This window comes from Cervus canadensis, chromosome 9 (assembly GCF_019320065.1).
Source record: "Cervus canadensis isolate Bull #8, Minnesota chromosome 9, ASM1932006v1, whole genome shotgun sequence".
NCBI lineage: Eukaryota > Metazoa > Chordata > Mammalia > Artiodactyla > Cervidae > Cervus > Cervus canadensis.
This window is the reverse complement of record NC_057394.1, coordinates 3032890-3046726: the sequence shown is the minus strand read 5'-3', so window position 1 is coordinate 3046726 and position 13837 is coordinate 3032890. Positions and strand designations below refer to the sequence as shown.

At 41.0% G+C, this 13837-nt stretch overlaps 1 protein-coding gene across 3 annotated transcripts in view; it reads left to right on the top strand.

The window, feature by feature from the left end:
- MYO16 (myosin XVI) overlaps positions 1–13837 on the top strand; it is a 501160-nt gene that overhangs the window by 337154 nt on the left and 150169 nt on the right. For all 3 annotated transcript variants that reach the window (XM_043477832.1, XM_043477831.1, XM_043477833.1), the window contains 2 exons: positions 6201–6353; positions 8450–8650. In XM_043477832.1, coding sequence (XP_043333767.1) covers positions 6201–6353; positions 8450–8650 — 354 coding nt within the window. The remainder of the gene's footprint in view (positions 1–6200; positions 6354–8449; positions 8651–13837) is intronic.

The following is a 13837-nucleotide window of genomic DNA, read 5'->3' as shown; positions in this document are numbered from 1 at the left end:
CCCACTCCAGTACTCTTGCCTGGAAAATCCCATGGATGGAGGAGCCTGGTGGGCTGCAGTCCATGGGGCCACTAAGAGTCGGACATGACTGAGCGACTTCACTTTCACTTTTCACTTTCATGCATTGGAGAAGGAAATGACAACCTGCTCCAGTGTTCTTGCTTGGAGAATCCCAGGGATAGAGAAGCCTGGGGGGCTGCCGTCTATGGGATCTCACAGAGTCGGACACAACCAAAGTAACTTAGCAGCAGCAGCAGTTCTTCACACCAGGTGGCCGAAGTATTAGAGCTTCAGCTTCAGCATCAGTCCTTCCAATGAATATTCAGGACTGATTTCCTTTAGGGTGGACTGGTTTGATCTTCTTGCAGTCCAAGGGACTCTCAAGAGTGTTCTCCAATACCGCATTTCGAAGACATCAGTTCTTCGGTGCTCTGCCTCCTTTGTGGCCCATATCTCTAGGCCTTGTGTTTAATCCTGGATAAGGAGAACTCTTTGAAAAAGACCTTTCTTCCTTTAGTGTTTGTGTGTTTCAATCTGACATTAGCAGATTGTTATGCAGAATATGGCAAGAAAATTAGCCAATACCTGTATTGTTGACCGCCCCTAAATATTGGCGATTCACATTAAAGGAGATTATAGGCATGAATTAAAACTCATTAAAATATTGAATTTATTTTTCGAACCCCTGTTGCACTGAGTAACAGAATCCCTAAAAGAAATATGATAGAAAGAGAAAGTGTTTTTGTTATCTGTATAAAAATAATGTCTTCATGCCTGTGAAGTAACTGCCAACTATACTAGCTTAAAACCTACTGCACAGAGTTTGATTTGAAATCTCAGTGAGAATCCAGAGAAGGAAAGGGTGTTTGGTTTCCTAAAGAAACAGTAATCTTCCCAGCAGATCGCCCAGGCGGCGCTCGTGGTAAAGAACCCACCTGCCGGTGCAGGACACATAGAGACATGGGTTTGATCCCTGGGTCGGGAAGATCCCCTGGAGAAGGAAACGGCAGCCCACTCCAGCATCCTTGCCTGGAAAATCCCGTGGACTGAGAAGCCTGGTGGGCTACAGTCCATGGGGTCGCACAGAGTTGGACACGACTGAGCGACTTCACTTTCACTTTCATTTTCACTTTTGGCATGGGATGGATCAAATGTCTAATGAGCCAGATGTCTAAAGGACATTTTGGTATTTTCTTTTTTGTTGTTGTTGTTGTTTTAATTTATTTTTAATTTAGGGTATATTTTCTTTGAGCTTCCTTGGTGGCTCAGCGGTAGAGAATCTGGCTGCCAATGAAGGAGACGTGAGTTTGAACCCTGGGTAAGAAGGATCCCCTGGAGAAGGAAACGGCAGTCCACTCCAGTATTCTTGGCTGGGAAATCCCATGGACAAGGGAGCCTGATGGGCTACAGTCCACAGGGTCTCAAAAGAGTTGAATGCTACCGAGCGACTCAAACAACATCAACAACAAATAGTTTCTTGACAGTGTTGTGTTACTGTCTGCTGTGCAAGATGAATCAGCTGTAAGCAGATCTGTGTCTGCTGCCTCTTGAGCGTCGCTCCCACTAAAGGACACTGGACAGGAACAAACGTCCTTTAAGGTATAACGGTGTGATATATGTCGTGCACGTGTGTGTGTGCAAATTGATGTGGAAATCAGTTAATGGACTGTGTATGCCATCATCTGTCTCCACGTTCGAATCACCCGGAAAAGTTCTCAAATCTATCAATGCCAGGCCCCACTCTGATTTAATTGGTATGGGGTCAGACCCAGACATCAGCCTTTTTTTCAAAGCGCCTGGTTAATTCCAGTGTTCAGTAGGATTTTGAATCCCCGTCTAACGCCTGGGGCTTTGCCTTCAGCTGGAGTCAGCTTTAATTAATCTCCACTTTAATTCTGTGATGCATATGTCATGCTTTATTATATTTTTGCTTCAGATAAATTTCACTGAGTAATAAAAATAAAGGGAGAACAGTTGGTGAAAATTTACTCAAGAAATTAAGTTTGTCATTAATACAAATGATGGGCCATCTGGATAAGCAATAATGGCCTGTTACTAAAGAGTGTTTTCAAAGGGTGCATGGTTTTTATTATTAAACCGCTCCACAATGGCACCTAATGTACAAAGCATGTATTTTAATCAGAGAAGGTGCATGCTAATTAAACGGTTCTTAATAATTGTTCATTATCATTTATGAAAACCTACCTTTTACCTACATTAATGTCTACTCCAGGGAATACTGGGGGATTTAATGAAACTCAAACATAGTTCCAATGGATAGAGGTGAAAAATAAAAACAATGACTGTTTTGCATTGAAGTCAGTGATAGTCTCAATTACTGATGCAGATTTATGCTTCGAGATACACAAACTACTTTGCCTTTGCAAATCTTTCTGTCTTTCTCTGACGGTGTTTAGCACACGCACGCATATGCACACACAACACAGACAGCTCAGTGAGGACCAACCACGAGCGTACAGGTTCTTGTTCTGATTCTGGCCACCACTGCGTTCGTGGCATGCATTTTTTTCTTTTCAGTAAGAGGCCTGCCTCAGGGCGATATGTCCACAGCCGTCCCCCTAGCTGCCTGTCCTGGTGGTTCTGAAGTTCATGCTGTTAGCACTTCTTTTATGTTTTAACCTTTGCTGAAACAGTGAGTGCAATGAACAATTTAGAATAGGGAAAGGAAAACTGTTCTGGTGAAAATGCTTGTATGTATGACTTCAAAATGAGTGTGAAAAATGTCTACTTCTAACCCCAAGTGCTCGCTGTGATTTCCTTAAATGCATCGCTCACCGCTGTTAGAAATCCAGGCCCACATTTGGTTTCAGGAAGCACCCCTGTTAAAAAGGCTGCAAGTCAGAAATCACAGGCTATTCAGCAGTATGTATCTAAATGGAGTTTTCCTTGGGATTTTAATAAAAAAATTTTTTTTCTCCCCAGAATACAAAGAACACAATGTACAGTTAAAAGTTCCGATATATTGTAAGGATCACCCCCTGTCACCGAGTCCCACCCAACACTGCAGCTTCAAAATGGTAACACTTGGGACAGAAGCTGTATGTTTCATGAATCATTTTGACCAGGGGAGCATTCATTTGGCTTCCTCTGTTTAGAAACACAGGCCACATCTTTTTTGTTATTGTTGTTACCAAAGTTTGGTAGATTATTTTAGACTTTCCTTCCTGGGGAAAGAAAAATAGGGGGGAAAGGACTGAAAGCCCTTTTTCCAGCTCTTTCGAATGACCGTGGCTTTCTCCACATTCACATTTGGTATCGTCATTCTAAACAGTGGATCAATTCGCTGAGACCCATATTCAGTTCAGTTAAATGTTAGGAAGCAAAACTAATTAAAATGTCTAGTTTTTATTATAAAAGCATTTGAGTCAGTTAAAACACTGCAGCCAGGGGTATATATAGAGGTGGTCAGCTATAAACAGTCAGGAGCAAGAGAATTTAGTCAGTTGTCATCAAAAGTAATTTTTGTAACCGAGCTGAAGTCTATTCTGAATGCACAACAATAAGAGAGCTATCATATTGTATAATTTATACATATCATATAATTTATATAAAATTATTGTATTAAATGTGTTTGAGATATCTACATCTACCTAAATATTTTTAACTAGAGCATCTCAAAATGAGGGGCAGGAGAAGTGTCATATGATTTGGATGTTACTTCTACAGCAGAGAATCAGCCATTGCTGGGCTTATTTCAGAATCCTTTATCAGACTTATTTTTATTTTTTCATGCAGTAACGGACTTCATGTCGTTTTTCGTGGCTTCTCCATTTAAGTCTTGAGCGATCTATTTCCTCAAATATATAACATTTAAGCACACCTTCTGTAACTGCTTTTAAATCAAACTGCTGAGCTGTAGGATCTATTTGTGTTGTCTTAGATGATTCAATGCATATTTTAATGTCAAAAAGTTTGAAAAATTTCAATTGTGTATATCATCTAATCAAAGTGAATCTTTTCCAGTGGTTTCATTTCATAATGGAGCCATTTATTTTCTGTACATTTACTGTAAATATTTCACTTCAAATTGAAGAAATTTCTTTTATAGCGTTTATTAATCTTTGGTAGAGAAATTATCTCAGGACAAAAAGAGTTTATCACATTGTTAGTTTGGAACAACACCTCAAAGTATTATTTTAAGCAAAGTGAAGTATTTTTTAATTTTCTTGTTTTTTACTCTATCAACAATTTTCAGAAATTTCTGTTTTTCGTTTATGATTATAATAACAGTGACAAGAAAATATATTCCTTTCACAGTGAGCTACTGTTGAGGACAGATGCTGCATAGTTTTGCAGAGAAAGATTTGTCTTTCCCGAATCATTCCCAGAGATTTATACTGCATGGATAAGATAAACATAGATCTCAATGTATTGATATCACTTAGTTTTGATGGGACAAGTCAGGGGGATGAATGTGCTAGACTGTGTCAGCTACAATCGGGGCTTCCCTGGTAGCTCAGCTGGTAAAGAATCCGCCTGCAATACAGGAGACCCCGGTTCGATTTCCTGGGTCAGGAAGGTCCGCTGGAGAAGGGCTAGGCTACCCACTCCAGTGTTCTTGGGCTTCGCTGGTAACTCAGATAGTAAAGAATCTGCCTGCAATGTGGGAGACCTGGGTTTGATCCCTGGATTGGGAAGACCCCTGGAGAAGGGAACAGCTACCCACTCCAGCATTCTGGTCTGGAGAATTACATGGACTGTGTACTCCATGGGGTTGGAAAGAGTTGGACATGACTGAGCAACTTTCACTTCACAATTGTATCAGGAAAGAAATATGTTTCAGATGATATTTAAATTCTGAATTCTATGCCTGCCTTTCCCAGCTCTCACATGCAGATTTATAGGTCTGTATCTGTATTCAAAATGTTTTTGCCTTAACAACCAAGAGTGGAAACTTAGTTCTATATGGTACGTTCTCAAATAAAGCAACTGTATTTTTAATACTTTTATATTCAGAGCATTGATCTGCAAAGTTGTGAGTTTATTTAGGAAACAGTTTTAAATTTAAAACCCTTCCAGCTTTGCATATATCTCATGAGATGTAGTCATCAGGAGGAAGAGAGAAAAAGCTCTGGTTATCTACTGGCCAAATCATAGAGAAAGAAGAAAATTCAAGAAATTTCAGAGATCCCAGATGGAGTGGTAGAAGGAAGAGGTGATGCAAAGAGGGATTTCAAGTTTGGACAAATTCTCTCAAGTTATTCCAATTTTAAAATGATTTCCCCGGCAGCAGCAGTGTGGCGTCATTCTTATTCTTTGGGGAGGGGCTTAGAAAAAGCCTCGTTTAATTAATTAATACAAGGATGAGGCTGGGCACACAGTCAGCATGAGCATATGCCGTGGGTCCCTCCCTCCGCCCCCTCTTGAGAGGCCACAGCGAAATAGCCAGAACCAGGTCCCAGTGCTCACTGGTCCCTCCAGGCCCCTGGACGCTCAGCTCCCTGGGTTCTCAGTCCAGAGTCCACCTGCTGCCTTCCGTCGTCAGCCAGGGCTGGGACAATCCAGGCGATGTTCAGACAGACACACTTTTTTAAAATATTTCTTTGTTTCAAATTATTTATTTGGGAATTAATATCTCCAATTTTCCTTCTTGTTAATTTTTTTTTTTAAGGTCTTATTTTGTACTTGAAGCAATAGGGAAACTTATTCAGTCTACAGACATTCACTATCACCAAATTTACTGAAACCATCTTTTACTGTGAAGCAGAGATGCAAGAAACGCTACTGGAAACGAGGGCCGTCACCCCCGACCATCGTTTTTAACCCTGTGTGGTTTTTTTGCCACAGAGATGAGGAGGCAAAAGTTGCCCCTCCTTCCTCTGGTTTCTCATTAAAATGGAGCTTTTCTCTTCACTTGTTGGCCAGGCCCCAAATACAATTTCATTTTGGAAATATATTTTTTAAATACTGAAGTATATTTTAGACCCCAAATTTGTAAGTTAATGTTGTAATTATACTTCTTGTTGTTTTTAACATGCTCACTTTCAACTGCATAATCAGACCATGTGAAGTCAACCGCATCCAGTGAAGGTCTCTACTTTGGCTTCTCGGGGCCGCCTGGATGCGCTGACGGTGTTGGCCATTCTCGAGGCAGCGCTTGGCCCGTCTGCAGCATGTCCTGGAATAACGCGTGTGCATGCCGAGTCACCCTGTGAATTGTTTTCTTGTTCCCACCGTAGCTCTGTGTCAACATGACCAACGAGAAGATGCACCACTACATCAATGAGGTGCTTTTTCTACAGGAGCAAACAGACTGTGTACAAGAGGGAGTTACCATGGAAACGGCTTATTCGCTTGGTAACCAGACAGGCGTTTTGGATTTTTTTTTCCAGGTATTCATATAATATAATTAGATACTTTACAGGATGCATGCATTTCAAAGTACTGGAGACAAAGAATTTTCTTTCAAGAAAATTTTGTAAGAGACTTGACGATTTCTAATTCATTTATGATCATTCAGGGTCAGTTGAGGAGCATACAACCTTTCTCTGAAAGCGTGCTTGAAGGATTACCAATTGATTGAAAGAACAAGAGATAATCAGATCATTTTGTTATAAAAATAGTCAACAGCGGTTATATGGCTAAAACTTTCCTTTTGGAATAGTTACAATATCCATTGTACAAGTATAATATTTTATAAATAGTACTAAGACTGGCAGGGCTTCCCTGGTAGCTCAGCTGGTAAAGAATCCGCCTGCAATCCAGGAGATCCCGGTTCAATTCCTGGGTCAGGAAGATCCACTGGAGAAGGGATAGGCTACCCACTCCAGTATTCTTGGGTTTCCCTGATGGCTCAGCTGGTAAAGAATCCGCCTGCAATGCAGGAGACCTGGGTTCCATTCCTGAGTTGGGAAGATCCCCTGAAGAAGGGAAAGGCTACCCACTCCAGTATTCTGGCCTGGAGAACTCCATGGACAGAGGAGCTTGGCGGGCTACAGTCCATGGGATTGCAGAGTCAGACACAACTGAGTGACTTTCACTTCCAGACTAGCAAGATCATAAAATAAATTCTAAAAATCTTGTTTATCTCCAAAGTTCTAAGTCTGAATATGGAAAACTTTGGCAGGAAAAAATGTATATACATACATGCCATATAATCTTAGTGCCTCTGTGGGTGTTTATGCTTATCTTTATTGTTTCTACCTTATAAAGCAAGAATCTTTGCCTCCGTGTCACCATTATAAAAATGAAAATCTATCATATAAACAGCAATCTCTACTAACATAAGGCATTATATAGATTTGTAAATAATATTTTTAAAACACTTGAACGTTGTTTAAAACGAATGCCATTTCGCTATTGGAAAGAGTAATATATGATTTTCTACCCTTTATTCTTTAGCTGTGTACTTATAAATTATTTTAGTTTATTCATTTTCCTATTAATAACATGTAAAAGGGTCTCCTTTCTGTTACTAACTTGTCAGTGTACTGTGTTTTAATTACAGAAGTTCTTCTTTTCCAGAAAGCCCCCTCTCACCATGACATGCATAGTATATAGTTTAACTCTTCATTACAAAATGGGTTGACAATAACATATACTTTACCATATGTGGAAAGCCTTGAGTACCACTGCCCTCCTCCTCACTTGCTGCTGTGTCCTTGGCTGCAAAACAGTGGTCAGCAGAACGAAATTATTTCTATCTCTTTGGTTATTATCAACCTTGGGGGTCATCTTTGGAATGGTTATCTCAGTGGAACCCTCATCATTACCAACTGGAAATGACAGTGGATATTTCTGCTGCTACTTCTCTTTGATCCCTCTCAAAGTGCAGTGAAGAGACATACCAAGTATAGAGTGAAAGTCACATGTTTACCCATAAATTTGTAGGTCTATGGGCTTCCCAGGTGGCACTAGTGGCCAAGAACCCACCTCCTGCCAATGCAGGAGACTTAAGAGACGCAGGTTCGATCCCTGCATCAGGAGGATCCCCTGGAGGAGGGCATGGCAACCCCCTCTAGTATTCTTGCCTGGAAAATTCCATGTTTAGAGGAGCCTGGCAGGCTGCAGTCCATGGGGCTGAAAACAGACACGACTGAAGTGACTTAGCACGCAGGCATATAGGTATATAGGTCTATATACCAGAAAGAAAAACTACAACTTTTCTGTGGTTGGAAATTCTATTTTTCTTAAGATGAGAATATATATTTGAACAACTCCCGTGTTTTCAGGATGTTAAAGCATGCTATTTTATATATTTATTAATTTTTGATTAAAAAAATACTGCTGAGGGTCAACATTACATCAGAGGTTTGCTAGGTGGTAGGGACACAGTGAACAACAAAAATAGGTGTGTATTGAAAGACAAACTCTTGTTCTGAGCAGTTGTATTGACATGATGAGGCTGTAAATGGTATGTGTGAACAATAACGAAAATAGCAAACGGAGGAATGGAAGGGAAAAAAACAACTGTCTTTTTAACTTTCAGAAGCCTTCTGGATTTCTCTCTTTATTGGATGAAGAAAGTGAAATGATTTGGTCAGTGGAACCAAATCTTCCCAAAAAGCTCCACGGTCTTCTAGAATCCTCAAACACAAATGCAGTCTACTCCCCTGTGAAGGATGGAAATGGGAACCTTGCCCTCCGAGAGCAAGGGACAGCTTTCACCGTTATGCACTACGCGGGCCGGGTGAGTTCACAGAACTGAGCACTCATGGACTGAAGGTCTTGAGGGCAACCCTTTAAGATTCTGATATTTTAGAGTCTTGATCATTGATCCTGGGTGAAAAACCCACAAGCTCTTTCTTCCCTAAGCTGTTTCCTTTTTGCCTGATAAGGACTAGGCATCTTCAGAATGTGGGTGATGAAGCATGCAGTAGAATTCGTTTCATAACGTTTCCAGATTTGTAACTTGGGACGTCCCAGGGGGCGCAGTGGTAAAGAATCCACCTGCCAATGCAGGAGATGCAGGAGACTCAAGTTTGATCCCTGGACTGGGAAGATCCCCTGGAGAAAGAGAGAGCAGCCCAATCCAGTATTCTTGCCTGGGAAATCCCACGAACATAGGACCGACTATCTAGACTGACTGTCTACAGTCCATGGGGTCACAAAAAGTGGGACATGACTGAGTGACTGAGCTTGCATGCCAGATTGTAACAATATGAGCAAAAGAGAGCTGGATTTAATACAGAAGGTCTGCTGTGAACTTCGGGATATTTTCAAAATCCGGTTGGACACCTGAGTTTACTTACCCTCAAACTAGCTGTTGCTGTTGTTCAATGACTAAGTCACGTCTGACTCTTTGTGACCCCGTGGACTGCAGCACGCCAGGCTTCCCTGTCCTTCACTATTTCCTGGAGTTTGCTCAAACTCATGTCCATTGAGTTGGTGATCCATCCGACCATGTTATCCCTTCTTTCGTCCCCTTCTGCTCTTTCCCTCAAGCTTGCCCATCATCAGGGTCTTTTCCAACAGTTGTTAGTATGAAATTACTTTTCCTGAAGCATGTCTGCCTATGGAAGTTACTCTCAGATCCCTGTCCGTTCCCTAACCAGGTTTGTAAAGCATGCTTCGTGCTTCAAATCCTTCACGGACCAACTCCAACCTGCACAAACCACGTCACACTCCTGAGGCCAGGCTCACGTCGGGCTTCTCCGAGTGGGTCCGTCACTTCCTCCAAGGCTCATGTGCCCCAGCTCTCCTCTACAAAACCTCTAGGCAGGTGCTCTATTCCAGTCCACTCACTGTTTTTCTGCAGCTCTCTATGCACCCCCAGATGAAGCCCCTCACACTCAAGCTAGAAATACCCTCCTGTCTTCTTCTCAAAGGCCAATTGTATCCATCTTTCAGCACTCACATGTACATCCCACTTAGCCTCCAGTCCAGCTCCCATCTGTAGTGAATTCTTCTACTTTCGAATCTGTAGCCTCCAGACTTGCCCCCTTGTTTGGGCTGTAGTACAAATAACCGTTTGGGGGTGAGATTCCTAGTTATTTTCTCCCTCTCAGTGTATTTCAGTTGGTTTCAACCATGGTTACTGAGATGCTACTATAGGCCACAGCCCAGGCATTAGCGAATCACAGACCTCAAATATATCACAGTCAAGTAAGGAAAAGAGAAATTGGCAAATGTTTATGCTCTAACTTGCTTACAGTAATATTGGACTGGAAATGACTCTGAGGGTCTCACCCTGTTGACTGATGGAAGGTTGTCACAGGCCAGCCAAGAAGGGAAATGCTAGAGAAGAAGACAGATATCTTTCCTTTGGAAGGAAAGATACTCAGTTTTAGATATTTTGAATTGGAGATTTGTGAATGGAAACCCTCAGGAGATGTTGAAAATGATGCTGGGAGGTTGGTTGTTTTTAGAAACGGTCATATTTTGGAAAATGTGTATCTGATAATTGGACGTGGAGAAGAAGGAGAAAGATATTAGTAGGAAAGGAAAGTATCACGGAAACCAAGAGGGAAGGAGAGGTCGGGGTCAACAGGAAGTGTGCCTGGACGGGGTGGTTAGGCAGGAACACTCTGGGAGAAGTTCTAGTGTGATGGCTCCAATGTGGGGAGGAAGTCAGTGGATGATCTTATATAATGAATGGATATTCTCAGAAATTAGCTGTCTTTATATTTGAGATATTTAGCCTTTAAAATTTTTAGAGCAGTGGCAATCTTTTAGTCCTGTATTTAGATTTTTGATCTATATTTTCTTTATATTAAGAATTTATTACAGAACATAGAAACTAAGATACTTGCATAATAAAATACCATTAGATGTGAGGAAACTTTTCATTTCAAGAAAACTTTGTGAGTCAGAAAAAAAGAATGATTGAGGTGTAGTTCATTTACAATGCTGTGTTAGTTACAAGTGTGCAATAAACTGATTCAGTTTCACATAAGTATATTTATGTGTATGTATGTACACACATATATTCTTTTTCAGATTCTTTTCTATTATAGGTTATCCCAAGGTATTGAGTATACTTCCCTGGGCTATACAGTAGGACCTTGTTGTTTATCTTTCATGTGTGGTAGCGTGTACCTGCTAATCCCAAACTCCTAATTTAACCCTCTGCCCTTTTCTGCTTTGATCACCATAGTTTGTTTTCTACATCTGTGAGTCTGTCTTTCTGTGTTGCAAATAAGTTCATCATATGATATTTGTCTTTTTCTGCCTTCCTTCACTCAGGATGCTCATTTCTGGGTCCACCCATGTTACTGCAAGTGGCGTTATTTCATTCTTTTCATGGCTGAGTGACATTCCATTATGTATATGTACCCCATCTTCTTTATCCATTGTTCTGTTGATGGACATTCTATTAAGCAACTATCTTTGTTTCTATATTCTTTCATATCCCCAGTGCCTGGGAAAGTGTCTGGCACATAAAATATGTCAATACATATTTGATGAATAAATGAATTATTTGATGATTTAAAAAAATAGTTTATTGAATTCATAGGATTTAGTTGAAAAATTATTTTTCTGCAAGTTTCATGGAAGGTATCTTCAGTAACTATACACCTTACCCTCCTAACCTGCCTTGTAAGTCTGTTTGTATTGTATTGGGGATATACTAGATGTTCAGTAAATGCTAATTGCATTAAACTGAATGGTACCAAGCTTTGGAATAATATTTTGCTTGCTAATTGTTTTATGTTTGCATTCAAAAAGTATTACACAAGCACTTAATGAAATTTCAGTTGTTTTTAGAAAATCTGGGGAAAAGCAATGAAGAGTTTGAATGGATACAGTTATATCACTGAGCTCTGAGAGCCATAAAGCGAAGCAGAGAAAGCCATTGATTAATTGCCACAGAGCTAAGACCCTGTGGAATCACAAAATTTCCTGTAAAAGCACCTTTATACTTTAAAGCAGGATTTTCCATAATTGGAGTCAATTTTGTGGTTTTATGAAAGTCTTTCATCTCACTGAGATGTACTGATGAGTCTTAGCCCAAGGACTCCCTGAGGACTATTCACATGTTGAAGCATAGAGTCTATGTAATTTGTGGCAGTATGTCAAGCCATATGCCATTCTAATCATCAGATGTAGTAGCTGCCTATACTTCAATTCTGAGGCACTGCATTTTCAAGGAAAGAAGCACATTTCTGCATCTTGTAATTCAGAAGTTGTAACAAAGAGCTAATTGGCTTAAAATCAGCAGGCAGAGTCTATTTTGGACTATAGGATGAGCAATCCTGAATAGCTCTCTGATGACCGAGTTGATCCCAAAGGTGACCTCGATGGCTTGGGGGGTCTCGGGCTTGATTGTCATCTCCTTTGCGCAGACAGATGTGCTAGAGTCCCTCCCATCACCACTTGTTGACTTGTTTACCTAGTTTTGTTAGTAGAAGCGTACTGCATCTCACAGGAAGGGCGATCATCACTGCTGGTGATGATTCTGCCTCCAGCTGCCCGCTCCCAGGACCCACGCATCTGACTGTAGGAGCCCAGACCAGGCTTCTGAATCTCATTTGGAGCAGAGGCTCAGAGGCCTTTTAGGAATGTTTAAGCAACATTATTTAAATTATAGCCAAAGATCTTCCCTAAACACATTTGAATTTTTCATTACTCATAGGAGCATGATGTATTTTCCAGTCTCCGTTACAGAAATATTTTAAAGTGAATGGGAAGAGACTGTGCATGAAATATTAACAAGGTCTCGTTAGTGAGCATGAATTTGAATTAAACAAGCTGTGAGTTGTGTGGGATTTTTTTTTAATTGTTGTTATTTGTTTCAGCAAATTTTAAACCGTATTAGGGTCACCTGTTTTAGGGATTGCTCTTAAACTTCTGGTGATTTAAATGATGGATAAGCATTAAATCCAGAAGAGCATCTAATTTGGTTTTTAAAATTAAGAATCTTGAAGGAAGGAGAAATTATGATTAGGCGAAAGACGTTGGCTCTTAGGAAAGCTGAATTTCTTGAAGGTGATTCCTAAACTCTAAAAGGAAACAGTGTTTTTAAGTCCTTACACTTTGATGTGAGAAAAGAGTATCAATAGAGGTAGTAAAGCAATCTGAAATAATAATACTTAAATTCATGAAAACGGAGATCAGGATTAATAGCTGTCAAATGTATGACACATATTTGGTCCTCTTTGGTGTTTACTCAGAAAGTCTTTGTCTGAATGCTGTTGTGATCATTGTTGCTTTTTTGGCATGCAGTGATCCTTTGGGGATCTCGGGTAAGTGTCCCATTGATGATTCACGAAAACCAAGCGGGTGATGTTGCTCTTACCTAAGGTGACGTGTTGGTGTTTCAGCCTCCCTCTCTTTCCAAGCACACGGAAGCGTGGTGGGTGGGAGAGTGTCCCCGTCCCAGAGGACCGGCCCTGCCGCTCAGCCCTGGAGGCTACAGATGGGCTGTGATTTGGAAAAGGGTCTTTGCATGGGTAGTTAAGTCAAGGGTCTTGAGAGGAGAAGATCCTCCTGGCTTCTCTGTTGAGTTCCAAGCCCAGTGACGAGTGTCCGTATCAGCGTGAGGCGAGGGAGAGTTGAGAGAGAAAAGGACTGAAGGGATATAGCCTGGAGCCTCCAGAAGCCGGAAGAAGCGAGGACGCCAAGTGGGGATGCCTGACTCCAGAGTGGCCGTTGGTTACAGCAGCTCTGGGAATTAACGCGCGTGTTCCTTGGTTCAGCGTTTACAGATTAGAAAAGTAGTGAGGAGTTGTAATTTGTAACACTGTAGTTTTCTTTTGTTTTGTTTTGTTTAAACTACATCCAATTCATTTGAAAATGACGTCTGCGTTTCCCCATGTCTTTCTTTGCTCACACGGTTTCCTCACCTGGAACACCCCTTTTTTCTGCTTTCCTGTTTTCCCAAGGCCACAGTTCTTGGCCTCGTCCACATTTCTCTGCTCTCTCTCCCCTCATCAGC